This window comes from Pelodiscus sinensis, chromosome 18 (genome assembly GCF_052426305.1).
Source record: "Pelodiscus sinensis isolate ZL-2025 chromosome 18, ASM5242630v1, whole genome shotgun sequence".
Classification (NCBI taxonomy): Eukaryota; Metazoa; Chordata; order Testudines; family Trionychidae; genus Pelodiscus; species Pelodiscus sinensis.
This window is the reverse complement of record NC_143069.1, coordinates 4,890,773-4,915,480: the sequence shown is the minus strand read 5'-3', so window position 1 is coordinate 4,915,480 and position 24,708 is coordinate 4,890,773. Positions and strand designations below refer to the sequence as shown.

The 24,708-nt window shown below is 45.1% G+C and overlaps 1 protein-coding gene across 2 annotated transcripts in view; it reads right to left on the bottom strand.

The window, feature by feature from the left end:
- ARHGAP35 (Rho GTPase activating protein 35) overlaps nucleotides 1-24,708 on the bottom strand; it is a 121,414-nt gene that overhangs the window by 40,335 nt on the left and 56,371 nt on the right. For both annotated transcript variants that reach the window (XM_075915359.2, XM_075915358.2), the window contains one exon: nucleotides 17,669-17,813. In XM_075915359.2, the coding sequence (XP_075771474.2) occupies nucleotides 17,669-17,813 (145 nt within the window). The remainder of the gene's footprint in view (nucleotides 1-17,668; nucleotides 17,814-24,708) is intronic.

Here is a 24,708-nt window from a genome sequence, read left to right as displayed (position 1 = left end):
GAATAGGCCACACCACCTCACTGCACAGGAAAATACATACCCTGGACTTCAGAAAAGCAGACTGACTCCCTCAGAGAACTGATGGGCAGGATCCCCTGGGATGCTAACATGAAGGGAAAGGAGTCCAGGAGAGCTGGAAGTATTTTAAAGAAGCCTTACTGAAGGCACACGAACAAACCACCTTGATACGCAGTAAGAAAAGTAAATATGGTAGGTGACCAGATTGGTTTACCAGGGAAATCCTAGACGAGCTTAAACAAAAAAAGGAAGCTTATAAGAAGTGAAAACTTGGACAGATAAGTAGAAAGGAGTATAAATATATTCCTCGAGAATGCAGGGGAGTAATCAGGAAGGCAAAAGCACAACTGGAATTGCAGCTAGCAAGGGCTGTGAAAGGTAACAAGAAAGGCATGTTAACAATAGTGATCAGAGAGGGTGTGGGGGCCCTTACTTGATGAGGGAGGTAACCTAGTGACAGATGATGTAGGAAAAGCTAAAGTACTCAATGCTTTCTTTGCCTCTGTCTTCACAGACAAGCTCCCAGACGAATGCACTAAGCAATGCAGTATGGCAGCGTTTCCCAAATGGTGTTCCAGGGAAACCCGGGGTTCCGCGAAGTGAAAATAAGGGTTCCACGAGAAAATTCCATTACAACAACAACATGTTATTATTAAAAAGAATAATAATTAATATTAAGCATTTATGAATTTTATTGAAAACAATTTTCATTTGTGTGAATCTCATGACCTTGTTTAGCATTTGTTTATTATTATCCTTACTTATTTGTGGTCTACTTTTTCAGCTCCATATAGAATACTGTTATTAGGAGTTCCACAAAATTCTTTTGAGTTTAAATGGGTTCCGTGGCCAAATAAAATTGGGAAACACTGCAGTATGGGAAGGAGGTGGGCAGCCCTTGGTGGAGAAAGAACAGATTAAGAACTATTTAGAAAAGCTAGACATACACAAGTCCCTGGGTCCGGATTTAATGCATCCAACAGTACTGAGGGAGTTGGCAAATGTCAACTGTGAAAACCTGTTGAGATTAAGAGAGGTCCCGGATGATTGGAAAAAGGCAAATGTAGTGCCCATCTTTTAAAAAGGGAAGAAGGACAATTCAGGGAACTACAAACCAGTCAACCTTACCTCAGTCCCCAGAAAAATCATGGAGAGGATCCTCAAGGAATCCATTTTGAAGCACTTGGAAGAGGGGAAGTGATCATGAATAGTCAATATGGATTCACCAAGGACAAGTCATGTCTGACCAATCTGATTAGCTTCTATGATGAGGTAACTGGCTCTGTGGACATGGGGAAGTCAGTAGATGTGATATACCTTGACTTTAGCAAAGCTTCTGATATGGTCTCCCTCAATATTCTTACCAGCAAGTTAAGGAAATATAGATAGGATAAATGGACTGTAAGGTGGATAGAAATCTGACTAGATTGTCAGGCCCAACAGGTAGTCATCAACGGCTCAATGTCAGGTTGGCGGTTGGTTTCAAGTGGAGTGCCCCAAGGATTGGTTCTAGGGCCAGTTTTGTTCAACATCTTTATTAATGACCTGGATGCGGATGACACTAGGCTGGGGAAAGAGATAGATACACTGAAGAACAGCGATAGGGTTCAGAGTGACTTAGACAAATTGGAGGATTGGGCCAAACGAAAGCTGATGAGGTTCAACAAGGACGGATGAGTCCCAAGTACTGCTACAGGCTGGGAACCTACGGGCTAGGTAGCCGTTCAGCAGAAAAGGACCTGGGGATTTCAGTGGATGAGAAGTGGAACACGAGTCAACAGTGGGACTTGTAGCCAAGAAGGCTAACAACATAGTAGGGGGAATTAGGAGGAGCGTTTCCAGCAGATCTAGAGAAGTTATTATTCCCCTTTATTTGGCACTGGGGAGGCCACATCTGGAGTATTACGTCCAATTCTGGGCCCTGCACTACAGAAAGGATCAGAGGGGTAGCCGTGTTAGTCTGAATCTGCAAAAGCGACAAGGAGTCCTGTGGCACCTTATAGACTAACTGAAGTGTAGGAGCATAAGCTTTCGTGGGCAAAGACCCACTTCGTCAGATGCATGTAGTCTGACGAAGTGGGTCTTTGCCCACGAAAGCTTATGCTCCTACACTTCAGTTAGTCTACAGAAAGGATGTGGTCCCACTGGAGAGGGTCCAGCAGAGGGCAACCAAAATGATGAGGGGGCTCTAGCACATGACCTATAACAAGGAGAGGCTGAGGGATTTGGGCTTATTTAGTCTGCAGAAGAGAAGAGGGGGGGGGGGGGGGGGGGGGGATTTGATAGCAGCCTTCAACCTGAAGGGAGGTTCCAAAGAGGATGGAGAGAGGCTGTTCTTAGGGGTGGCAGATGACAGAACAAGGAGCAATGGTTTCTAGTTGCAGTGGTGTAGGTCTAGGTTGGTTTGATGAGATAACATGATCTTGGTAACTAATTCACCATTATCAGTGGTAAATAGGCCAATGGAGGGATGATAGGAGTTACTATAGAGAACTCTCTGGGTGTCTGGCTGGGAGTCTTGCCCACATGCTCAGGGTTTAGCTGATCGCCATATTTGGGGTCGGGAAGGAATTTTCCTCCAGGGTAGATTGGCAGAGGCCCTGGAGGTTTTTCGCCTTCCTCTGTAGCATGGGGTACAGATCACAGCTGGAGGATTCTCTGCATCTTGGGGTCTTCAAACTATCTGAAGGCTTCAATATCTGAGATATAGGTGAGAGGATTATTCTAGCAGTGGGTGGGTGAGATTCTGTGGCCTGCGTTGTGCAGGGGGTCAGACTAGATGATCATAATGGTCCTTTCTGACCTTAAAGTCTATGAATCTATGACTATTAGGAAAAATTATTTCCCTAGGAGGGTGGGGAAGCACTGGAATGGGTTACCTAGGGACAGGGGCGGCCCGTGGATGTAGGCAACCTCGGCAGTTGCCTAGGGTGCCGCATTTAACGCAGTGCCCAATGATGACATCACGCCATTGAGGGGTATGGAGGCAGGGGCGCCAACTGCGCATTCCGCTTAAGGTGCCAGTTGCTGGCAGCTCTCCTTGAGCTGCTCCTGCCTAGGGAGAGGGTGGAATCTCCATCCCTAGAGGTTCTAAGTCCCGGCTTGACAAAGCTTTGGCTGGGATGATTTAGTAGGGGTTGGTCCTGCTTTGGGCAAGGAGCTGGACTCGAGCTCTTGAGATCTCTTCCAGTCCCGAGTAGACTACTACCTGATAGGCCTCTTACTACATTTAAAATGCAGAGGAGCTGGGTCATAGGAGCTACCCCAGCTGCGGCTCTGCATTTTAAATGCAGAGCCACAGCAGTCCCAGCTCTGTACCAGCTTGCACCAGTCCAGGACCTACTCCCACTGTGGTTCTGCAGTTTAAATATAGTAGGAGCCAGGCTTCCTGTGCACCCAGCTTTTACTACATTAAAAGTGCAGAGCTGCAGTGGACATAGCTCCAGCTCATGCCTCCCCTTGTTGACTAATTGTGTAGTTGATACAATTTATATTGACTACACAATTAGTCAATTACCCACCTCTTAACATCCCTAGTCAAAACAGTGAAGGGCTTATTATTCAACTAGCATGAAAGGTAAGATATGTTTCCTTATGTTAGCATCAAGAAGTGAAGGTTAAGGCACAGACCAGTCTGGTTAGCTCAGAGCCCCCAGCAAAGTTGTAGTGAAACCCTCATGCTCATCTATGTCTAATCTTCTTGTCAGTTCCCAGATGAGACCCCAGGACTCCCTCTATCAGCCAATTCTTTCCCCCCACCTCACACATTTCTCAGTCCTTTATTCTCAAGCTGGAAGATTTTGCTCTGCTTTTCTGCTCAGAGGGGAGGAAATTGATCTCTCTCTCAGTCCTTGGTTGCTAGGTGGCAATGCCTGGTGGCTGGATTTGCCATCATCTTCTCAAGTTCTTCAGTGATGTGGGGTCTGCCTCAGCCAGCCCTTTTTAAGGACCTATTTGGGCTATCTATGCCTCCCAGAATTTATATCTATGTCTCCCAGAATGCACTGAGAGTAAACAGTCCTCCCTGTCTCCCTCCAGGTAACATGCAAAAGGTATGGGAAACTGAGTCACGTACCAATCAAAATTTTTACAGTAAATTCCCACTGTGTCATACTAAGCAATAAATAATTGTCAGGGCTAGGATAACAGATACAGGTTCCAAAGAGATACAATGTAATACTCACTTTTGAGACACATTTTTCTGCAGTTTTGCTTGTCACAATATACATATCTGTCTCCCAGACTAATTACGCTAAGATGCTTCCTTAAGAATGTTTTCTAAAGGTTTCTATAGCAAACAAGAAGATACTTTTCTTGAAGACACCATCGCAAATTAAAAGGTAACATTTAAATGTGTTCTCCCACAAAGAGCACTCTGCTCATTTATCCAGTCAGCCAAGCAAATAGTATTGGAGGTCACAACCATCCATGCAAAATCAAAAGTGTGTTTTTATTTATAAAGCTTTCAATTGCTCCCACAGAGCTGAGACTGACATGTGAACTTTGAATGATGCACTCAATCTGATCTAATGCAGCCAAGGAATTCAGTGTTGCAGGTCCTAATGCTCTCCCTGAAAGAATATTCCCAGGTAATGGTGATACTCTTCATTTTGCTCTACTCCCAGTTCTATAGCTTGAGGAAGTTTCTCCTTTAGAGATAGGAAATATGGATGGTTCTTTCATCCAGGGAGTTATGTTGAAGAGTCACCCACTCACAATGTTACAAGGAACACCTACTGCTATTCCTCTCTGACAAGGCGTTCTTGTATATAAAAATATCAAAGCTACATAAGCAGCATTGCTGCTATTAAACAGGGAGCTAACCACTGAAGGCTATATGTGAATATCATCTATATCACAAGGTGAAACTCCTGCCAATATCACCCTCATGCAAGAGGTCGGATAGTGAGGGAGTGTCCGGAAGTGATAGCAAACCACTTGGAAGCTTTACACATTTTACTGTAGGTAAGAGAAGTTACTTCACTTAGAAAAATCTGATCTTCCATTTTATATCCAAGACTGATTTTCCTGGGGGGACAAACATACAGGGATTTATTTTAAGGCGTCCCTATCAATCTAGCTAAAATTAAATATTAAAATGATCCACAGATGTTATGCAGTTTCACTCACCGTTGCTATAAGGGATAACAAGGATCTATATTCTCTTTGAACTTCCACAGTTAGTCACATTACTTCAATTATTAATGCTGCAGACAGAACTGATGAGGAGTGAAGTTTGGAGGACCAACACATATTCAGGCCCATGACTGTAACTTGTGAATTAGATTTAGTCTTTTGACTACAAAGAGAGAGACCAATGTAATACAGTTTCATTTGTCAAGAGCAAATGTTAGACTAAAAACAATAGTCTACCTTCCAGGACAGTGGTTCTTCACCTGGGGTGCACACACCCCCTAGGGGTGTGAGATGCCCTTTCTGAGGGTGCCAGATTTTTATGATATACCTTAGGTTTAAAGAACTGATCTACTTCAATGACTTTTAATACGAGGTGCGAGAACATATTTTGAGAACCAAAGGGGTGCAGGCTGTAGTAAGGTTAAGAACCACTGTTCTAGGATATCAGATCTAACTGCTTTACTTTTGGTTTTCAGTTATGTTCTAGGGTAAGGGTGGGCAATAATTTTTGGTGGGGGGCCACTCCAAGATTTGGTAAGTGGTCAAGGGCCGCACTTTTCTGGGGGGGGGGGTCTAAGATGAAAGTGGGGTACAGAAGGGGTAAGGAGATGCAGGAGATTGTGTGAGATCTGGGAGGGTGTTTGGGTAAAGGAGGGGGTTGTGACCTGGGGCAGGGGAGTGCAGAGGGCTTGGATGGTGACCTCGGGGTGGAATTGGGCTGTCAGAGGGGCAGGAGTGCCAGAGGCAGGCCCTGGCTGGGAGGTGCTTACCTAAACAATCTCCTGGCCTGCAACACCCAAGGCAAGCTAGGCTCCCTGCCTGCTGCAGCCCCAGATGGCTTGAAAATACAGGCTGTTCCCTCCACATAGCTTCCAGCTCTGGGGGTATGTCTACACTACCCCGCTAGTTCGAACTAGCGGGCTAGTGTATGCATACCGAACTTGCTAATGAAGCCCGGGATTTGAATTTCCCGGGCTTCATTAGCATAAAGCCGGCGCCGCCATTTTTAAAAGCCGGCTAGTGCGAACCCCGTGCCGCGCGGCTACACGCGGCACGGGGTTCGCACTAGCCGGCTTTTAAAAATGGCGGCGCCGGCTTTATGCTAATGAAGCCCGGGAAATTCAAATCCCGGGCTTCATTAGCAAGTTCGGTATGCATACATTACCCCGCTAGTTCGAACTAGCGGGGTAGTGTAGACATACCCTGGGTGGGGAAGAGACTTGCCCTATATTCCTGCCCCCCCCCCCCTTCCCCCGGCCAATCTCTCAGCTCCAATTGGCTGGATGTTTCCTGAGGATCCTGGCAGGATGCTAAATGGGCTGGATCTGGTGGCTTGATGGGCTGGATCCAGCCCCAGAGCCGTATTTTGCCCCGCCCTGTTCTAGGGTTTGGTTTTGTTCTTTGCGGGGTTGTTTTTGTTTTTTGTTAAATAAACATTAAAGCAGACCTAATGGAGGCAAAGAGTAGCCCAGTAAGCTGCCAAACTTTGACAGAATTGAATCCTTGGCCTTTCTACCTCCCTACAAGTTTTTTCCCCCTTTTGGCTAATTTGCTATTTTCCTCATTACAATTATTTTTTCCTCTACTACACAGATTAAGGCTCCTCTAGGAAAAGCCTCTTGTACATGAAGTTTAAGCTAAGAGAAAGAATTGATGAAAAAGTCATGAGCTTTCAAACATCCCTCCCCCCCCAAAACCCGTCAATTACACTGCCGGTAAGAACCAATAAAGCATGGATTCCCCGTTTATGCTATAAAGTTCATCGACACAGAAGTGAATGATCACCAAGAGAATGACTTGAAGACCTGCTGGAAGCATACCTCATAATGTCCAACATAAAATATGTATATGTGTACTCAAATCCTTGCCAAATCAGGGGGAGAGAAACCCTGCAGCAAGCTAATGTTTCACATGGTGTATAGTACTGTACCATGAATAGAGATTTTCATAGTAAAAGAAAAAAACTTGCCAATCTCACTGATTTAAAGCATTAAACACCCCCATTTAGATTTCATTTGGGAGATTATCAATGGCTGATCATTGCCATTCTACTTCCCACACATCAAAATCTTCTTCTATACACCAGCTAGAGATCTATTGTATGTACAGACCTGTTTTGGAGCAGGTTAAACCTGAACTCTCAGCGTATCCATCATAAAGCACGTCAACAATAAGACAAAGAGCACAGCACTACATCAACACATACAACCAAACAACATGGTCTGCCCAAAGGGCCTCTCAGTCACTAAATGATCTACCAAACTTAGAAAGAATTAACAATACTCCGAGAGCTCCATTATTTGAGAGAGAATTCTGGCTGCTAACTGCAGGGTATTATTCATCCCACTGAGACAGAATGAGATACAGATGCACTAACAAAAACCTTGCCCTGATAGCTATTTATACAGTACTGTCTGAATATATTATAGCTAAAGATATAAAGTAGGCGCCTTCATCTGATAGAAGCAGCTTTGCATGCAAAGTCATTCTCCCAGCTATTTGTAACAACAGGGGAGGACCCACTGAAGACTAGTTACAGTTCTGATGCATTATGAACTTTGAACAAGATGCTACAAGAAAAACCACATGGCTTAGCACCACACAATCAAGATGATTAGATCATATAATATTACAATTGTTTTAAATAAACATTTTAGACCTGTGTTCAAACCCTGCTAGAGAAATAGCTTAGGGCAACATCACTGGACATTTGAGTTTAAGCTGTGTATAGTTGCAGTGGGAAGAGGGCTTCAGCCCTTGTGGTAGAACTGTATTAGTAATCTAATATCACAGATCTGAATCAGCAAGCAAATACACAATCCTCTAAGTATATGGAAATTCATCAGTCAGGATTTAGGGAGGGGTAAGGGTGAAACCACTGACACAGTGCAATGCAGGTCAGTACAACATAAGGATCATTCCACGTTTCACACAGCACATCTGAATTGATTCCTAGAAAGGTAATGGAGTTACAATAGTTGTGAAAAGTATGTTGCAAGTCCATGCTAGAATGGACATTACAGCTAGTTGTTCTAACATCAATGTTGCAATGTGCAACAGCCCTAATTGAAGCTACTCATCTCTCCTTTCACCAAGGAAGTCAGATGTTTATACAAGGCATGGAACTACCTACTGCTTAGGCAGTGGCCATGACATGTAAATGGTTGTCAGCCAACTTCCTTTGTGAGACAATCTGAGAAGTGGGTGTGTGTGTGTTAACTGGAGGTTAAAGCAACCCTGGCCTGCTGATGCTAAAGCAAGTGGTGCTAATGGGATAGCTCATTTCAGCGATTCCAATGAACCTGCTGTCGGTGAACAATTCGCACTGACAGACTGAAAGCCTATCATCTCATTAGTGCACTAATAAAAAGGAGGTTTCTCTATTGTGTGGGACAGACTATTGTGTTTTTGCAATATTAAAAATATCTACAGACAGAATCCTAGAAGACTGTTTTCTAGACACCAGCCATTTCAGAGTATGAACCAATCTCTCTCAGAATGGCTGCAGACAGATTAATGAAAAGGCTCAAAAGAAAAGAGCAAGTGTAAATAAGAAGCAAAGTACAATGATGGCAGGAGAAAGATATGGCTACCTATTGCTACATTCCAGTGTTCCTGGAAGGACAGATGTTATACTCTATATTTTGAAAAAGGCCTCAGATCTTCCTTCTGACTGAATAGTACAAGCCAAAGTGACACACAAACTGCTCCAAAGAAAAATGGCCGTATAGCATGCAATTCTACCAGAATGCAACAGCCAGAGATTAGAGTTAATCTGAAGGCAGTCCTAAATCCTAGCACAGGATTACCTCTGACAAAACGGAAGCTCGACAGGATTGTATTACAAAGCCGCATGATGTTCTATGTCTCAAAATGCTACTACTTGCAGAATATTACACTTCAGTTACATGTTCAAAAGAAAATTTTTTATTTTGGCAGCAGTCAAAAGATGATGTTTAAAAGGTAAATAGATGAATCAGCATTCAGAACCTCTGGCATGATATTACAAAGTGAAACCCTCACACCACTTTGCATTTTATTCATCGTTAGGCTGCTAACGCAAAGACAGCATTAAGATAAAAACCTGGGACAGAAGTGATAGCCTTAGAATACTTGAGAAACACTATTTCTATTGTAAGCATTAATCTGCTAGCAGAATACAGTACCATGTTCATATATTTTTTAAAATAACACAGTACAATTGTTTAAGCTTCAATGACTGGGTAACCCCTGTATTAATGTTCAGAACTCCTCTGTGATGCCTATTGTAAACACAAACTTCAGTTCTTTAAAAAAAAAAATCTGTTTTGAACCCAAAGAACCCAAATAATTTTAGTTAATGGCTTTGTGTCCGTTTCCACTGCAGAACATCAGTCACAAAAGGAGATACTCTTATTTTCTAGGCCCGCCTTTCAGGCAGGCCAATGAATAGCTGTCAGATGCTAGCTTTCAGTCCCTATTGATATTGATTTGATCTGAACTAGTGACCCTGAGAGGGAAAGGCTCTATATCCTATTACCAACCCCCAAGCCATTTAGGCCCCTCTGGCCTTCCTCATGCAGGCTTTGACCGCTACTAGCAACAACCTTTTGGCCTTCACCCTCATTTTGTAGTAAATTCAAGCAGAACAAAGGATCACCTTTCCAAACTCTCACCAAAACACAAAGGATCCTTCCCATCAAGTCTATAAAAGAGAATCTTCTTTGGAACAAATATTTGATGATTAATAAATCAATGACTACTGCATGTTTTTTGTATACAACACAAAGGGAGATGTAAATAAGGGAAAGAATTAGGCTGCCTGGGCTCTTCTGAGTTTGGTGAGCAGTCTTACATAATTTAGAAACTTTGTGTCTGTCCATCCATCTCAGAGTCCATTTGTTCAAGAACTCCTCCTAAAACAGTAAAAGCTAAGGCCACCAAATCTGGTATGCAGCTTCCTCTTATAGTAATTTAAAGCAAGGTCAGAAATAATGGGATGCGTATGGAATGTGATTGTTTTGCACCAAACAGAAAGGGAGGGGCGAGAGAGCAGGGACAGTTACACTTAGGAATGACCATGGGAGTGGGAAAGCATGGGGGTCAGTAATACTCCAGAATGACCACTGGGGGGCAGAGAAGCGCCCCCAGCTCTGGGAAGCAGCTGTTGGCTTACCACAGCCTCCACCATCCATGACTGCCCCAGGGAACAGCTGCCAGATGCTGTGTGGCCCCTGCCACCCAAGCCACCCCTGGGTCACCGTACTGCACAGCCCCCACCATTCCAGAGAGCAGCCAGTGGGCGGCCTGCCTCCCCTCGCCCTGGACCAGCCCCAGGGAGAAGCCAGCAGGTGGACTGCGCGGCCACGGCCACCCAGCTCCAAGAAACCACTGCCTCTCCTTCCCCTGAGACACCAACACTTCCCAACCTCCTACCCTGGCTCTTGTACTAGGGATGTTAAATATCAGTTAATGAGTAGTCGAGTAACCTCATGAATTCTTATCGGTTAGTCGACTATTCTATAGTCCCCAGGGTGGGGACGGCAGCTAGTGCACTCCAGCTCCACTTCTGGGGAGCCTCCTGCCTCTGCAGAGGCAGCAGTGCAGAGCGCCAGGCGGGATCTGGTCCGTGAGGGGAGCCAGTTTAAAAACCAACTCCCCTCATGGACTGACTACCTGTTGTCCCATGCTCTTGCCTCTGATTGAGAGGCAGCAGTGTGGAGTGGCAGCCGCCCCTGTCCGGGGGAGTCTGAGCTCCTGGATCCGGCATGAGCCAAAACTGAGCCAGGCTGCCTGCCCCCCCCCTCCCCCCCCCCGCTAAAAAATTTAGTGGCGGGGTGGAGGAGGAGGGGAAATGTATGTAGTCTGTAGCATTAACCTATAAGCTTCTGCTTATAGGTTACTCAGTTAATTGACTATACTGTTACATCCCTATCCTGTGCCTCCCTCCCCTACACACATTCCCCAGCCTCTTGACCTGAGCCCCTTCTTACCCCCCCCCCAGCCCTGACTCCTGGATCCCCCACACCTCCAGCCTCCTGTTCTGAAGCCCTCAGAGCCCCAATCCCCTGTCCTGAAGAACCCAAACAACATCAGGTAAGTCTTGTAGTAGTTACATATAGTTAATACAGCTCACTGCCATATTTCTAAGAAACCCAAGAACTTGGGGTTGTCCTCTTAACCCTTACATATTAGAACACATTTATGAGACCCAATACCTAGATAATCATTTAGTGGAGTTCTGATTAACTAGCCACCACCAGCCACATCACCCCCACTCTCCCTCTTACTGTGCAAAGCAACATCCTGTTTAAGTTCATATTTTTAAATGTACAACACTAGATCTCTTACAGCCTCTGCAGCACACTTAAGTTCATGTTAGCCCACGGAGAAAGATCAGGTCACAGACTTTGTATTTTGGTGACTAAAAAATTCTCAAGCTCATCTACAGGAGTCTGTATGTGCTAAGACAACAGGCTGCACCTGCCTGAACTGCCAGTTAAGAGAACAGTATAACCCATTCTCCAGTGTATTAAATGATGAGCAAGCAGGGCAGCTATAACCAGGGCTCGACAAATAATGTATCTATTCACCCAGGGCGAGTAGATTACAACCCGGAAGAGCTGGCGCAGAGTGGCGCATGCACAGAATCGCACGGCTGGTGAGTGGAGCTCGCTGCCGCTTGGCGAGCCCTGGCTATAACTCCTTAAGGAACTTTTTTTTTTTTTTTTTAATAAAGACAAATTCAGGCCACTATTCTGGAATTAAAACTACTTGCTTTTCCAAAAGAAACCTCCATAACAATTAAAATAATCTGCATATTTAAACACACATGAAAATAAGCCATATCTGTCAGTAAATATGACAATGATTATCCCTAAAGCTAATATATAAAAATTAAACCAATTTTTATATGCAGCTATGGACATAAAGATCTAGCCTGACATACTCAAGGAATAAAATACTGTTCTGTCTACACACGCAGGGCTGCCCCAGTTTAAAGGTGTAGTTTTTAACTGATTTAACTTGCTAGTGCAAATTTGTGCATAGACATGCAAGTTTAGAATCACAAATGTAGGTCATCTAATCCAGCCACCTGCATTGAGACAGCACTAGTTTACTTGTACCGCTACTGACAAGTTGCGTGTGTAAACATTCTTAAATTGAAACCAGAATATAAACATACAAGCTTTCATCAACTTAACTAAGCCACTACCCAAAAGTGCAAGAAAAGTAGTAATATTATCTTGACAAATCAATGAGTCAAATATCCTACCCACCAAAAAGAGGCCCTGGATGAGACTGGTAGAGAATGAGTAATCAGAGGGGAAGGTGAGAGGAGCCACATGAGACAGGAGCAAAGAGAACTGAGGTGCCTCTGAGGTAAGGAGAGAAGAGGCAAAACAGAACACATGTTCTGGTGAGAGAAGGTAGAAGGCGGAGGTGATGAACATTAGCTTGAATGTGCTGGCTTAGCTGTGTGATCACAGGTGTATGGCAACTGGAAAGAGATGGAACCTAGGCTTTTCTGCTACTCTTGTATCTCAAGAGCAGTTACCCTTTCCCAGAAAGGTAAGCAACAAGTTTAATTTTCCAGCCAACCTTCACCCACTCTGCAGCAATTTTAAAAATCTGTTACATTAAAGAATTCAGACTGTAAGCTCTTTGGGGCAAGGAACATCTCTGTTGACGTACAGTGTCAATCACTAGGGGCCATGAATTATTGTTTGGCACTCATAGGCACTACTGCAGTACTATAGTAAGAACAACAAAAGAACTCAGTCATTTGTAACTGAAATGGCCGACTATTTGTCAACATTTTTTTCCATTTAATTTCTGCATTTCTCTGTGGTATACACAAACTATCAGAGATGTGATTAGAGATTACATCACTAATATGGAAGTTAATGGCACATGCAATGGATAAAAGGCATGTTTTATGAAGTGTTTCAAGAAGAGAATATCTTTTCACCTCATGAATTTTAAGAGGACAGAGCTGGGCTGCAATAACAAAAGATGCTCCCACACACACACTGATAATCTGCAATCTAGGAAATTCTGAGACTGGAGAATCTCTTCAGGAATGTCCTGTTCTTCAGGGTGTTCAGCAGGACAACAGAGCTACAGGAATTTAGCTTTGACTGGAAAAATAAATTATTGTGTCTCTATCGATGTCTTGGTCACCAGTATTGCAAATGCCTAAGTTATACTATCATAGCAACAAAGATGCTGTCCCCTTTCTTCCCTCATATGAGCCAGACAGAAACAAAGCTGAAATATACCTAGAAACTTGAGACACGAGAAAAAATGGCCACTGAAGGTCATAGCTGTGGGATCAAAGATCTCCAAGAGAAAATGGCAATCCCCTCAAGCTAAATGGATATTTCACTGAGCAAGAGAAAAATCTTCCATTGGTCAAAGCAAGAGCTCCAATAGCTGAATCTTAACAGCAATTTAAATACCACACATGTCTGAGGAGCCATGTTAGCACTCTGAAAAAAATTAAAACAGATAGGGATCAAAATGCAATTGTCTAACAAAAATCTGCTTTTCAGAGAAGGTAGTTTGGTAGTAGGACATCTAAAACTCAATACGGATTAAAGGATATGGTCATAAATCACACCTGCTAGAGAAAGATCAGTGAAAATAAATATCAGGGACTGGACTTTCAATACTGATGCGTCAGTCTTAACTGTCTGGTTCATCAGAGCATTACAAACTCAGTGTCTGAAGAGACTGAAGGAGTATAGATGAATACAGGCAGTCCCCGAGTTACGCGGATCCGACTTATGTCGGATCCGCAGTTACAAACGGGGTTTGCTGCCCATCTCCCTGGTCTGCTGGTCTCCAGCAGACCAGGGAGACGGGAAGCAAAGCCTCTGAGGACGCCGACAGCGGGACAGCCGCGGCGCATCTGGGCTGTCCGCTGCCCGCGTGCTCCGCAGCATTGCTCCACGTCTCCCCAAACCAGGGAGACGGTGAGCAAAGGCGCGGAGCACGCGGGCAGCAGGACAGCCGCGGCGCATCTGGCTTTGCTCCAGACGCCTGTGGTACAGCAGCTGGGGCGCTGCCGGTTGGTCCCGTAGTGCCGCTCTGGGCGCTACTGGACCAATCCGGCAGCACCCCAGCTGCTCTGCCCCAGGCGTCCTGATTCAGCCACTGCTGGTCAGTTTCAGCAGCGGCTGAATCAGGACGCCTGGGGCAGAGCAGCTTGGGTGCTGCTGGGTTGGTCCAGTAGCGCCGAGGAGCGGCGCTACTGGACCAACCCAGCAGCACCCAAGCTGCTCTGCCTCAGGCGTCCCCAAGTCAGCCGCTGCTGAAACTGACCAGCGCTGACTACAGGAAGCCCGAGACAGAGTTGCTCTGCCCTGGCTTCCTGGAATCAGCAGCTGATCAGTTTCAGCAGCAGCTGACTTGCGGACGCCTGGGGTTCTTAAGTTGAATCTGTATGTAAGAACTGGCATCCAGATTCAGCCTGTTGAAACTGATCAGGGGCTGATTCCAGGAAGCCCGGGGCAGAGCAACTCTGCCTCCGTCTTCCTGTAGTCAGCCGCTGGTCAGTTTCAGCAGCGGCTGAATCTGGATGCCAGTTCCGACTTACATACAGATTCAACTTAAGAACAAACCTACAGTCCCTATCTCATACGTAACCCGGGGACTGCCTGTATTAAATTACAGCTACACATTGCGTCAAACCCCAAACCCTTTAAAGAAAGGAAAAGCACAATGAAAGGGACCAGTAAAAGCTATCAGGATACAATCTACAATTCTATTCTGGAAGGTTCTGTATATGCAAGTCATGTTAGTTTTAAATGAAGTCTGAACCCTAAGATGCATGTTACCAGCTTTACATCGTCTATGCACATTACTCTATGGCATGACTTCTGAGAAGGCGGAGACAGAATCACTAAGACTTACTTCCATTAGCACCCCAGCTAAACTTTGCTGGCATTTAACTAGATCAAACAGATGAGAGTGCTTATCTTAAAAAGCATTTTCAAATATAGCACACAGACTTACACTGAAGAGTTATTTAATTGGAACTAAGTCTGTATATCACATTTAAAATTGAATTTTTGGACACTCATGTAGACACTTGGACACTTCATTTGTCCCAGACCTTGAATGTTTAAAAACCTGTTTATTTTTCCCCTTGGCATGAAGTTTCAAATAGCGAGTGTGTTAATGTCATCACCCAACTCCAGGTATTGCTATTAGGGTTAATAGCAGACTGAGGCAGTCCATCCACACTTAATATTTAATCATTACTGATTACAATTGGATTAGAGGGAATAAATGCAACTGTAAAGAGACTGTAATCCACAGCCCAACACATTAGTTTAAGCATGTAATCTTGAGCATAGCTATTACTGCAAAAGCATTTGCACTATTAGAGACCAAGAACGCTTCCCGCCTCAAATGCTGTCAAAGCTTTGAAAGCAGGAAGTGAAAACCAGAGGAGGAGAGGTATAAAAAATACGGTCATAGATTCAAATTGTATTTCAAACAGAATGGAGTAAATCATCCAGATAAAGTTTAGGGCATCTAGAGCTCTTTGCTAATTAAGGAATTGTGCTACAGAAGCTATGGCAGAACTGAGTCTGTGGTTACTTTCAGTGCAAGTCTACAGAATCCAAGAATCACCTCTAACCATGAAATAACTTATTCCTCCAAAATTAAATCCTTGCATCACACTTGAGGTGCAGAACAAGCAAATGGGGAAATCTACAAGGTGGCCCAAAATGATGCATGTTTCCATGCAGCACTACTGCAGTGTTGAAAGTTTCAGAAATCATCTCCCCAACAATGGAACTAGAACTAGGTAGGGGAGTCTCTATCCCTAGACAACAGACTGATATCAAGTATCAGAATCAGGAATAATCTCAGGGCCTATTGTATTAACACAGGGAAGAGAAAAGCCACAAAAACAAACTGAATGATGGGAAATGGAGTTATTTTTAAGTCAATTTCAAGTTATGCTTGAACAACAGTTCCTTCCACTACTGCCCCTCTTCTGTTCTGTCTTCTTTATCATGCACATCAATGTTCAGCTGACATGGCAACAGGTTGCTAAATGGCAGCTCATGCCATTCCTTATGCCTATGGTAACTCAGGGTTGTAAATGATGAATGAACGCCTTCTCTGCCTCCCTTCTCACTGATTCCCCACCTACCACACTGAACCGCTTTTCCACGTCTGTCCATCCGGGAGGAGACCCTGCCCCTGCCCAGTGCGGATTCACTGACAAGCAGGGCAGAACACGCCTATCCTGACAGCCGAAGCGGGAGGAGAGGTGCTGGGCGGTGTGCCCCAGCCCCCAGATCTGCCACAGCCCAGCAGCCAACGGTTCAGGCCATGGACCAGCAGTTGGGAGCCACTGTTTTAGATCAGCGGTGGGCAGCCTGAGGCCCATGGACCCCTTGTCTTTCCCCCCTTCCCCATGTGCCTACACTGCAGAGCCAGAGTCTCAAACTTCCTAATCCTTCCTTCCCTCCCAGTACTTTTGGGGCACGTGAATTGCCCCATTAGTGCTCCGTCTCAGCTGCTCATCCTGAACAGCCACAAACAGTTGACCTGCGGCATTCTAGCTGTGGGAGGGAGGGAGAAAAGTGGTGATGGAGCATGAATCAGATGATTTGCACACTCCAAAGTGCAGGGAGGAGCAGGAAGTGCAGGGCTCTGGAGCCTGAGTGCACATGAGATGGAGGGGGAGTGGGGGCAAACAGGGAGGCTACAGGTGGAACCCCAGTGGGCTGTGGGTTGCTGCAGCCCACTGAGATGGAGGGCCACTTATGCAGCCCACTCACTATTTTTGGTTGCCCACCGCTGCTTTAGATCTGCAGTGCACTAGAAATCTTAATACATTTGCCAAACATAATGCAATTACGAGTTTTGTTGTTGTTGACACGAAACAGCTAACAGCACAGAAACATAACATCTGCATGCAATTTCAACATAATACAACACAAACTGGCACCCAAATAAAGTTCAGCTTTATCCCAACAAAGCAAATTACCTCATTTTCTAATCTCATGAGATACAAATGACCTCTCAATGACTTATACAAATTAAGGCAGCTGAAACTGCTAGGAATATGAATTCAAGTTCCCAACCTAAATACTGTATTGTAAAGACAATCATTTTAATTTAATCTACCAGATTGTCTAAACAATGTATATTAAAAATATATAGATGTCAAGCTCCAATTTAACCAAGAGCAGCATATCAAACTCCTGACAATCCTCTAGCCTACTTTTCCCCTCACCCAGTCAATCCCATGATGCACTGTTCAGGACAAGCAAAACAGGATGCAGCTTCTTGCAGGGAGAGTCAGCAGCACCACTCCTTAATCCAACAGCATCTGTGAGTGGCACAAGCTCCTCACAGAATTCTCCCCTGCCATTCTTACTGGACAGTAAGATCCCCACCCCGCATGGTAATATGATCCTGGACTTCCTACTTAACACTCTAGACTTTGGTACCAAGCTCTCAATGGAGAGTTTACTCACTGATGTCTATCCCAAGAAATTCTTACCTGTTGCTTCAATGTACTCAATACATCGCTCGATAAAGATGGGAATAGGCTTTTCTGGAGTCACTACAGTGGACAAAGGCACCCCAAAATAGTTACTTTCCCACGTAGTCTTTGTGATGGATGGCCGGGGCTTTGACTTTGGTTTCTGTAGAAGAGAAAGTCCCTGAGTTAATATAGCACAAAAAAATACTACATCCTACATAAGATTATAAACATAATACTGTTAGAATTAGTGAAGCCAAGGTTTCCACTGGATAGACTGGAAGCCAGGGTTTCCACTGGATAGACCGGAAGACAAATGCTCAGAATTGCCTGTGCATCACTACATTGGTTATTCAAGATGAGATAATATCTGCAGTTTTCAAAACTATTCCACGTTGCGGGTCTGCTTCTCTTTTGCCCTTCATCTTGTATAGTCAAGGCATAGAATGTGCAAATTACTATGCTAAGTGCAGAGCAATGGAGAATACACCTTAAGCTTGCAAAATATTAACATTTTTGGTATTATAACAGGGGCAATAATTTTTTATGGGGGCCACACCAAGATTTTGTTACATGGTCATGGGCCACACTTTTCTATGAAGGGGGTACAGGGCATGGGACAGAGGTTAGGTGCAGATACGGGGCTGAGGTGCAAGGGAGAGTGTGGGGTTTGAGAGGGAGCTTGGGTGAAGGAGGGGGTTGTGACCTGGGGAAGGGGGTATGAGATCAGGAGAGGATTCTGGGGGAAGGGTGTAGGAGGGGGAGCAGAGTCTGGGAGGGAGTTGGGTGCAGGAAGAGGTGGGGTGCCAGAGGCAGGATCTGGTTGAAATTGTGCTGCACTGTTCCCGCCCCCAGCAAAATCTCTCAGCTCCCATTGGCTAGTTTCCATGTGAGCAGCGCTGCTCTGTATCCCAGAGGTGGGTGGATAGAACAGATTAAAAGGCTTGCTGCCTTGCCTGCCCCAGGATTAGAAATACAAGATATACTAATGATCACACTATTTATAAATAAGGCAGCTGGGTTTCAAACACTAGTCAAACCAAATGACATTGTTAATGGCATGCACTGGAGCCAAGATGTAAGGATCACATGCTTAAAGAACAGATATTGGTTAGGTATGTCAATGTGTAGTACATGATTAACCAATAAGTATAATCAGTTAACCTGGTTTACCACACACACTCCTCCCCCCCTTGCTTCCTCTGTACCAGAGGCAGCAAAGGAGGAAGAGCAGGAGCCAGTGCCCATGAGGAGCTGGCTTTAAGCAGGCTCCCTACAAGATCTGTCTACACCCACCTCCACCCTGCTGCCTTTCTATTGGCAGCAGCGCAGAGGATGAGGGGGGTAAGCTAGAGCAAAGACATGCAGGGAGCCAGCTTTCGAGTAGGCTCCTTGAACATGCTGGCTCCACTGACCTGCCTGCCCCCCAGGCTTGCTGCCTCCTACAGAGGCACTGAGGGGAGGGCATTTAGGGGACAGCTTAAAAGCTGGTTTCCCCCCAGCACAAGCTCTGCAGTGCTACTGCCCCCACTCTCCCTGATGTGGCCTCTATAGCGCGGACCCCCGCAGACAGGGGCAGCTGCCACCCTGGGCTGCTGCCTCTGTATTAGAGGCAGCAGCATGGGGCGGCAGATAGACGGTCTGCACAGGGAGCTGGACCAGCTCCCGGCTGCTACACTGCACTGCTGTCCCTGATAGAGAAGCAGCAGCTCAAGGTGGCAGGGGGGCTCCCTGGGAGTGGTGCCGGAGCACACTGGCTGCCAGCCCCACCCCCAGGGACTATCAAATAGTTGCATAACCCCTAAGATTTCATGCGGTCACATGATTATTTAATTACACACTAACATCCCTAATATTGGTTCCTACCTAGGGCACTGTAAGGAAGGCAAAAAGTGTTCTGAGACACACTGGGAAGCATTCTGCAGCTCTTCTCAAGATCTGCACGTTCTAGAACATACTATATTCTTAAATCTAAAGAAAACATCATTCAAATGTATCTAGTACTTCCTTTTTGAAATGGGAAAGGAAGGACAAACAAGGACTCTTCAGTCAAAGCCAATCCTCAGTAACACTGTGATAAGGGGTGTGTACTACACTTACACAACGGTGTAGGACAGGGTCGGCCACCTTTCAGAAGTGATATGCCAAGATTTAACTTATTCACTTCTATTTATGATCTGCATGACACTTATACTTTTGAAGTCAATAACAGTCCTTCTTACATTTTTAGCAGCTTCATTAATCTCTCTCGGTAGCCTCAAGTGTGCACTGCATCCTCCTCCCCCCCCTCCCCCTTGCCCTCCACATCCCTGTGTCCCAAACAAACACAATGACAGGGCAGCAGCACTGAGACTTGCAGCCACCCTTCCCCCTCCCCCGGACAATGCTGGGGCATGGAGATCAGGAGGAAAGGGCCAAGCCTGGCTGCACGCAGCTTCTGGAGCAGGAGGCAGCCACGTGCCACTCAAAATCATCTTGTGGGCCATACGTTGCCGGCCCCTGGTGTAGGACATCTGTTCAGGCATGGTGCTAAAAGTTACGCTCATCCTATTAATCTATCGCGCCATGCTCCACACTGTAATTAAACAGCCTGTTAGCTTGAGCCTTGTGAGTCCTAGTCAGCTGGCATGGATGTCTAATTGAAGCACAGACATATCCTAAAATCACCGGGAAACTTCAACTAGTTCACATTGTGGCAACCTATTTATTTAGTGCTGATCTGTATAGATAGCACTTGACATTTGTGCTCTACAACAGCACAAGCTTCCAACTAGTTTCCAGAAACATTCAAAGTACTAGTTCTCATCTTTATAATTTGGGCTATTATCTATGGGTATGGAAGACAGTGCTGGAAGACAGTTGGGCCGGCGACACCCCCAACCCTGAGCTTCTCTTCCCCCTTCCTAGCTCCCTCCTCCCAGGTTTCCCCCTCCCCTCTCCCACCTTCTTTCCCCAGTCTCACCTCAGTTTTATTCCCCCACCCCACCCCCAGTTTTGTTCAATAAAGAGGCTTTGTTGTAATGAACACACGTGTCTTATTGTACAGCAGGAAAGGGGATTAGGAAGGGGTAAGTGGAAGGACATGAGGGAGGAATGAGGCACAAGCCTCCAGTGGGGCACACCAGGGAGACTGTTACTGCCTGCAAAACGTGTTACCTGGCTCACAGCTACACGTACAAGAGAAGCACCAGAGTGCCCAGGGGCAACTCCGGCTCCATGCTGCAGAGTGCTGTGGTGTCCTGAGTGAGGGCAACCAGAGCACGTAGAGAAAAAAAATACTTTGCTGTCCCTCAGCGAGGTAGGCAAGCAAGCACGGAAACCTTAGAACCAGCTGTCCAGGGGAAGAGAGGGAGGGTCCCTTTAAGCACAGGTCTCAGATAGCCTCAGGCAGCAGCCACACAAGGTAACTCCTGACCTGATGCCCTACCAGAACCGGTTCCGGCTGGCCTTAAATGCGATTCAGCATCCTATCAGTGCAGATGCGCTATTTCAAAAAAGCAAAACGCTATTTCGAAATGCATTTTGTGTCTAGACACATTATTTCGAAATAAGCTATTTTGAAATAACGCTGTAGTACTGACATAGCCTATGAAACTATTTCCACTCTCTGTGATCCTGCAATAGCCGAGATCAACAGGGCTTGTCTTGAGTTTGCTGTCCCGAGATGGATATAGCTGTGAACCACAAGGAGGGTATTCTCAGTGGAGAGCCCTTTATGCATTGTAATTTCTTCCGTCTCTATCAATACTTGCTACTCTCCTTCCCTCCCCAACTGACTACACATTTACTTAGTCTTTTTCTTAAGCAGGTGGATTGAAAGAGGATGGTTTTGGTTTGGTAAAGTAGTGTCCTGCAACTTACTTTGGGCATCCTGTGAATTTTTTTTTTTTTAATGTTTGTGCACATTTCTACAGAATAGAAACTGGCTAGTCAAACACTTTTCAAAGAGCATCTTTTTGTTTTCATAAAAGTAGTATTAGCATTTTCTCCAGATGAGACAGAGGGCAGGAGATCTAGCAAAAGACACAGATGTTGAAGTATTGGATGATATCAATCAGCAGTGGCTCAATTTCCATACCGTTTCCAGTTTGACAAAAATAAGTTACGAGAGCAGGTGTCCAGATTTATTTTGAACCGGGTTAATTTCTTCTTACACAAGTCCCTGACCTGCAGTGTCAAAAAACTGTAATTCTAGCAGCCTAATAACTGTATACATCTGCATGAACAAACCTCCCTAGTGGGAAGTGCTATATAGATGCTGAGGCCATGTGACTACAAGAAGCTTGCCTGCCCCCATTGTCTATATCCCCACCTAGCTTGAACAGATCATTTCCTGTTTAGTCTGCATTTCTATAAAACTTCCTTCTGCATAGCAGTGGTGACACACAAGGACACATTAGAACAATACTTAGTTTGCAATAAGGAGGGCAAGGTTTATTTTTGCACAACAGGCACAGCAACTTGTTTGTGCCAATACAAGCAAACCCCACAATTGGAAAGGGTATTACATGACAAATGTAGTAGCAAAAAAGAAGTGAAAAAAGGAATGAACACCTTGTCATACCCAAAGCTAAACCCACACATCAAATGTAATGTAACCTACTGCATTACTATGGGTCCTGTGTACAGGAAATGAGGAAGAGGTGAGCAAATGAGGTACAAATTGAGTATAGGAAGACACTTATTTCCACCATTCCAATCTATGTAGTGCACAGTTCTCAAACTGAATTTCAATACCCTGCCACACCGACTATAGTCAGTTGTGTGCATTTCGTCACATGTCCCTTTCTTATGTGCATGCTTGCATTGTGCAATAAATTAACAGGTGAAACTTCTGCAATGCCAACAGTCAGAGACACTGCCACCTCAGATTTGGCCTTAAGAGCTGATGAAAAGCCTCAGTACACCCCTTTTGGGAAGCTGTCTCAAATAATAATGCCATACCCTAGCTCACAGATCTACTGAAATTCAATACTAATTTTGTCACATACAACTGTCAATAAGGCAGAATCCTCATCTGTTCCAAAGAAACCTATGAAGTATGGTACACTCTGCTTGCACAGGGCTAACAGACAAGAGAGACCTCTTCAATGCAGTAAACTTGAAATCAGTGTTTCACAGACAGATCCAACAGGGAGACAACAGGAAGCTGCAACTGGGATGACTCCAATCACAAGAAAGCTTTCACACTGTACATCATTTTAATCATCTGTAGCACAGCAGGATGATGGCAGAATACAAATACTAGAAGCATGAATCTTCCTCTTCCTTCCTCGGAAGTAGTAGCAGGATGAACAATAAAAGGGAAAGGAACAGCTGATAAATATTTACAGGAAGCAAATTCTGATGACCTAACAGATTTCTAAAAAAGTTTGAGACACTCAGTTGAAAGGCAAAAGTTCTACCTCTAGCCTCCTGTGACTAGATGCAATGTTCATCAAAGTCAGGGCATGAAGGAAATTTGAGGCAACAACATATGTAGAAAGCCAGATTAGAATCAGTCTAGAACTTCAGGCAATAAAAGCGTTAATTAAATTTAAGCTGGAAATGTCACCCTTCGGTGCTACCTGCCAGATGTCTAATGGACAGTCTCCTGCTCTTAAGCTAGGCATGTGTCACTCATTAGGGAATCACTAGAAGGGTTAAACAGTAGCAGCAAGCACTCAGCAAGGAGAAAGCAATACTATCCTAACATCCATCTTCGTTTACAGCAGCTAATTCTCAGTTAGCAAATCAGACTGAAAGCCTCTACTAAAAAGATAAATCAAGTCTTTAGATGGACAACATCATGTCTGCGCTACCAATTTTTTAATCATCTACTATAATTAAAGATGCCCATTGCCTACAACTGTACTTACAAAAAAGCTTGTCCAGTTCATAAAATAGTACTGCCTGCCCCTCTCACCTCCTACTCAGAGAGAATATAATTGTTTAGTCTTTAAAAGGGCAAGGACTCTTCACAGCACTTCACACATGCTGACAGTTTCCATAAAAACAGCAGGTGTCTTGGCTGGGTCTCAGCATTAAAAACCATGCCAGAAACAAAGGCCTGCATACAAGGATATTTATAATTTATGCCTGCTTGCTATGGAGGAGACTCACTTGGAATCTGCTCCAGGACTTCAACTTCTTGGCTTACAAGTAAAGGGTGGGAGACAAGGAATAAAGTGGAAGCAATGGCAACACCCTTGCTCTCTAAGCTAGTGCTCCAGTACACGGATGCAAAGAGGTAACAAGAAAGGATGGTAAGAGGTGGGTAATTCGCTAAGCGTGGGCTGGTCACAGGCAGAGGCTGCTGCACAGAAGCCTCCCCTACTCCCCCACCCCATGAGGCAGCAGTCCTTGGGGGAGGTCGGACAGGCACAGTGGAGCCGGCTCCCCCACTTAGAATCATAGGGCTGGTCAGGAGGTCATCGAGTCCAGCCTCTACCAAAGCTGGATCAATCCCAACTAAATCAACCCAGACATGGCTTATCAAGCTGAGATTTAAAAACCTCTAGGAATGGAGATTCCACCACCTCCCTAGGTAACCCATTCCAGTGCTTCCCCACCCTCCTAGTGAAACAGGTTTCCTAATATCCAATCTAGACCTCCCCCACTGTAACTACTCAAATTTCCTGCCTCTGCCCTCCCCCCCACTAATACAAAGGCACCGGGGACATGGGGGGAGGATGCAAGTAGTTGACTACTCGCTTACATCCCTAGTAACCCTATACTACACAGATTTAATGGGGGAGGGGGGAGAAATGTGTTTCTCAAATCACAGGACTCTGACTCAAAAGGGGGTTGTTGCAGGGGTATCACAGAGATATTTACTGGGGGCAACCCTTACCTGTGCACTGCCTTCAGAGCTGGGTAGCCAGAGAGTGAATGCTGCTGACCAAGGGTCCAGCTCTGAAAGCAGGAGAGCAGAAGTAAGGGTGGCAACACCATCCTATGCTCCCTGCCAGCAGCTGTCTCTCTCTAGCTGCTGAGCTCTAAAGGCAGCATACTTCCAGCAGCAGCATAGAAGCCCTGTTACAATAACCTTGAGATCCTCCAACTCCTTTTTAGGTCAG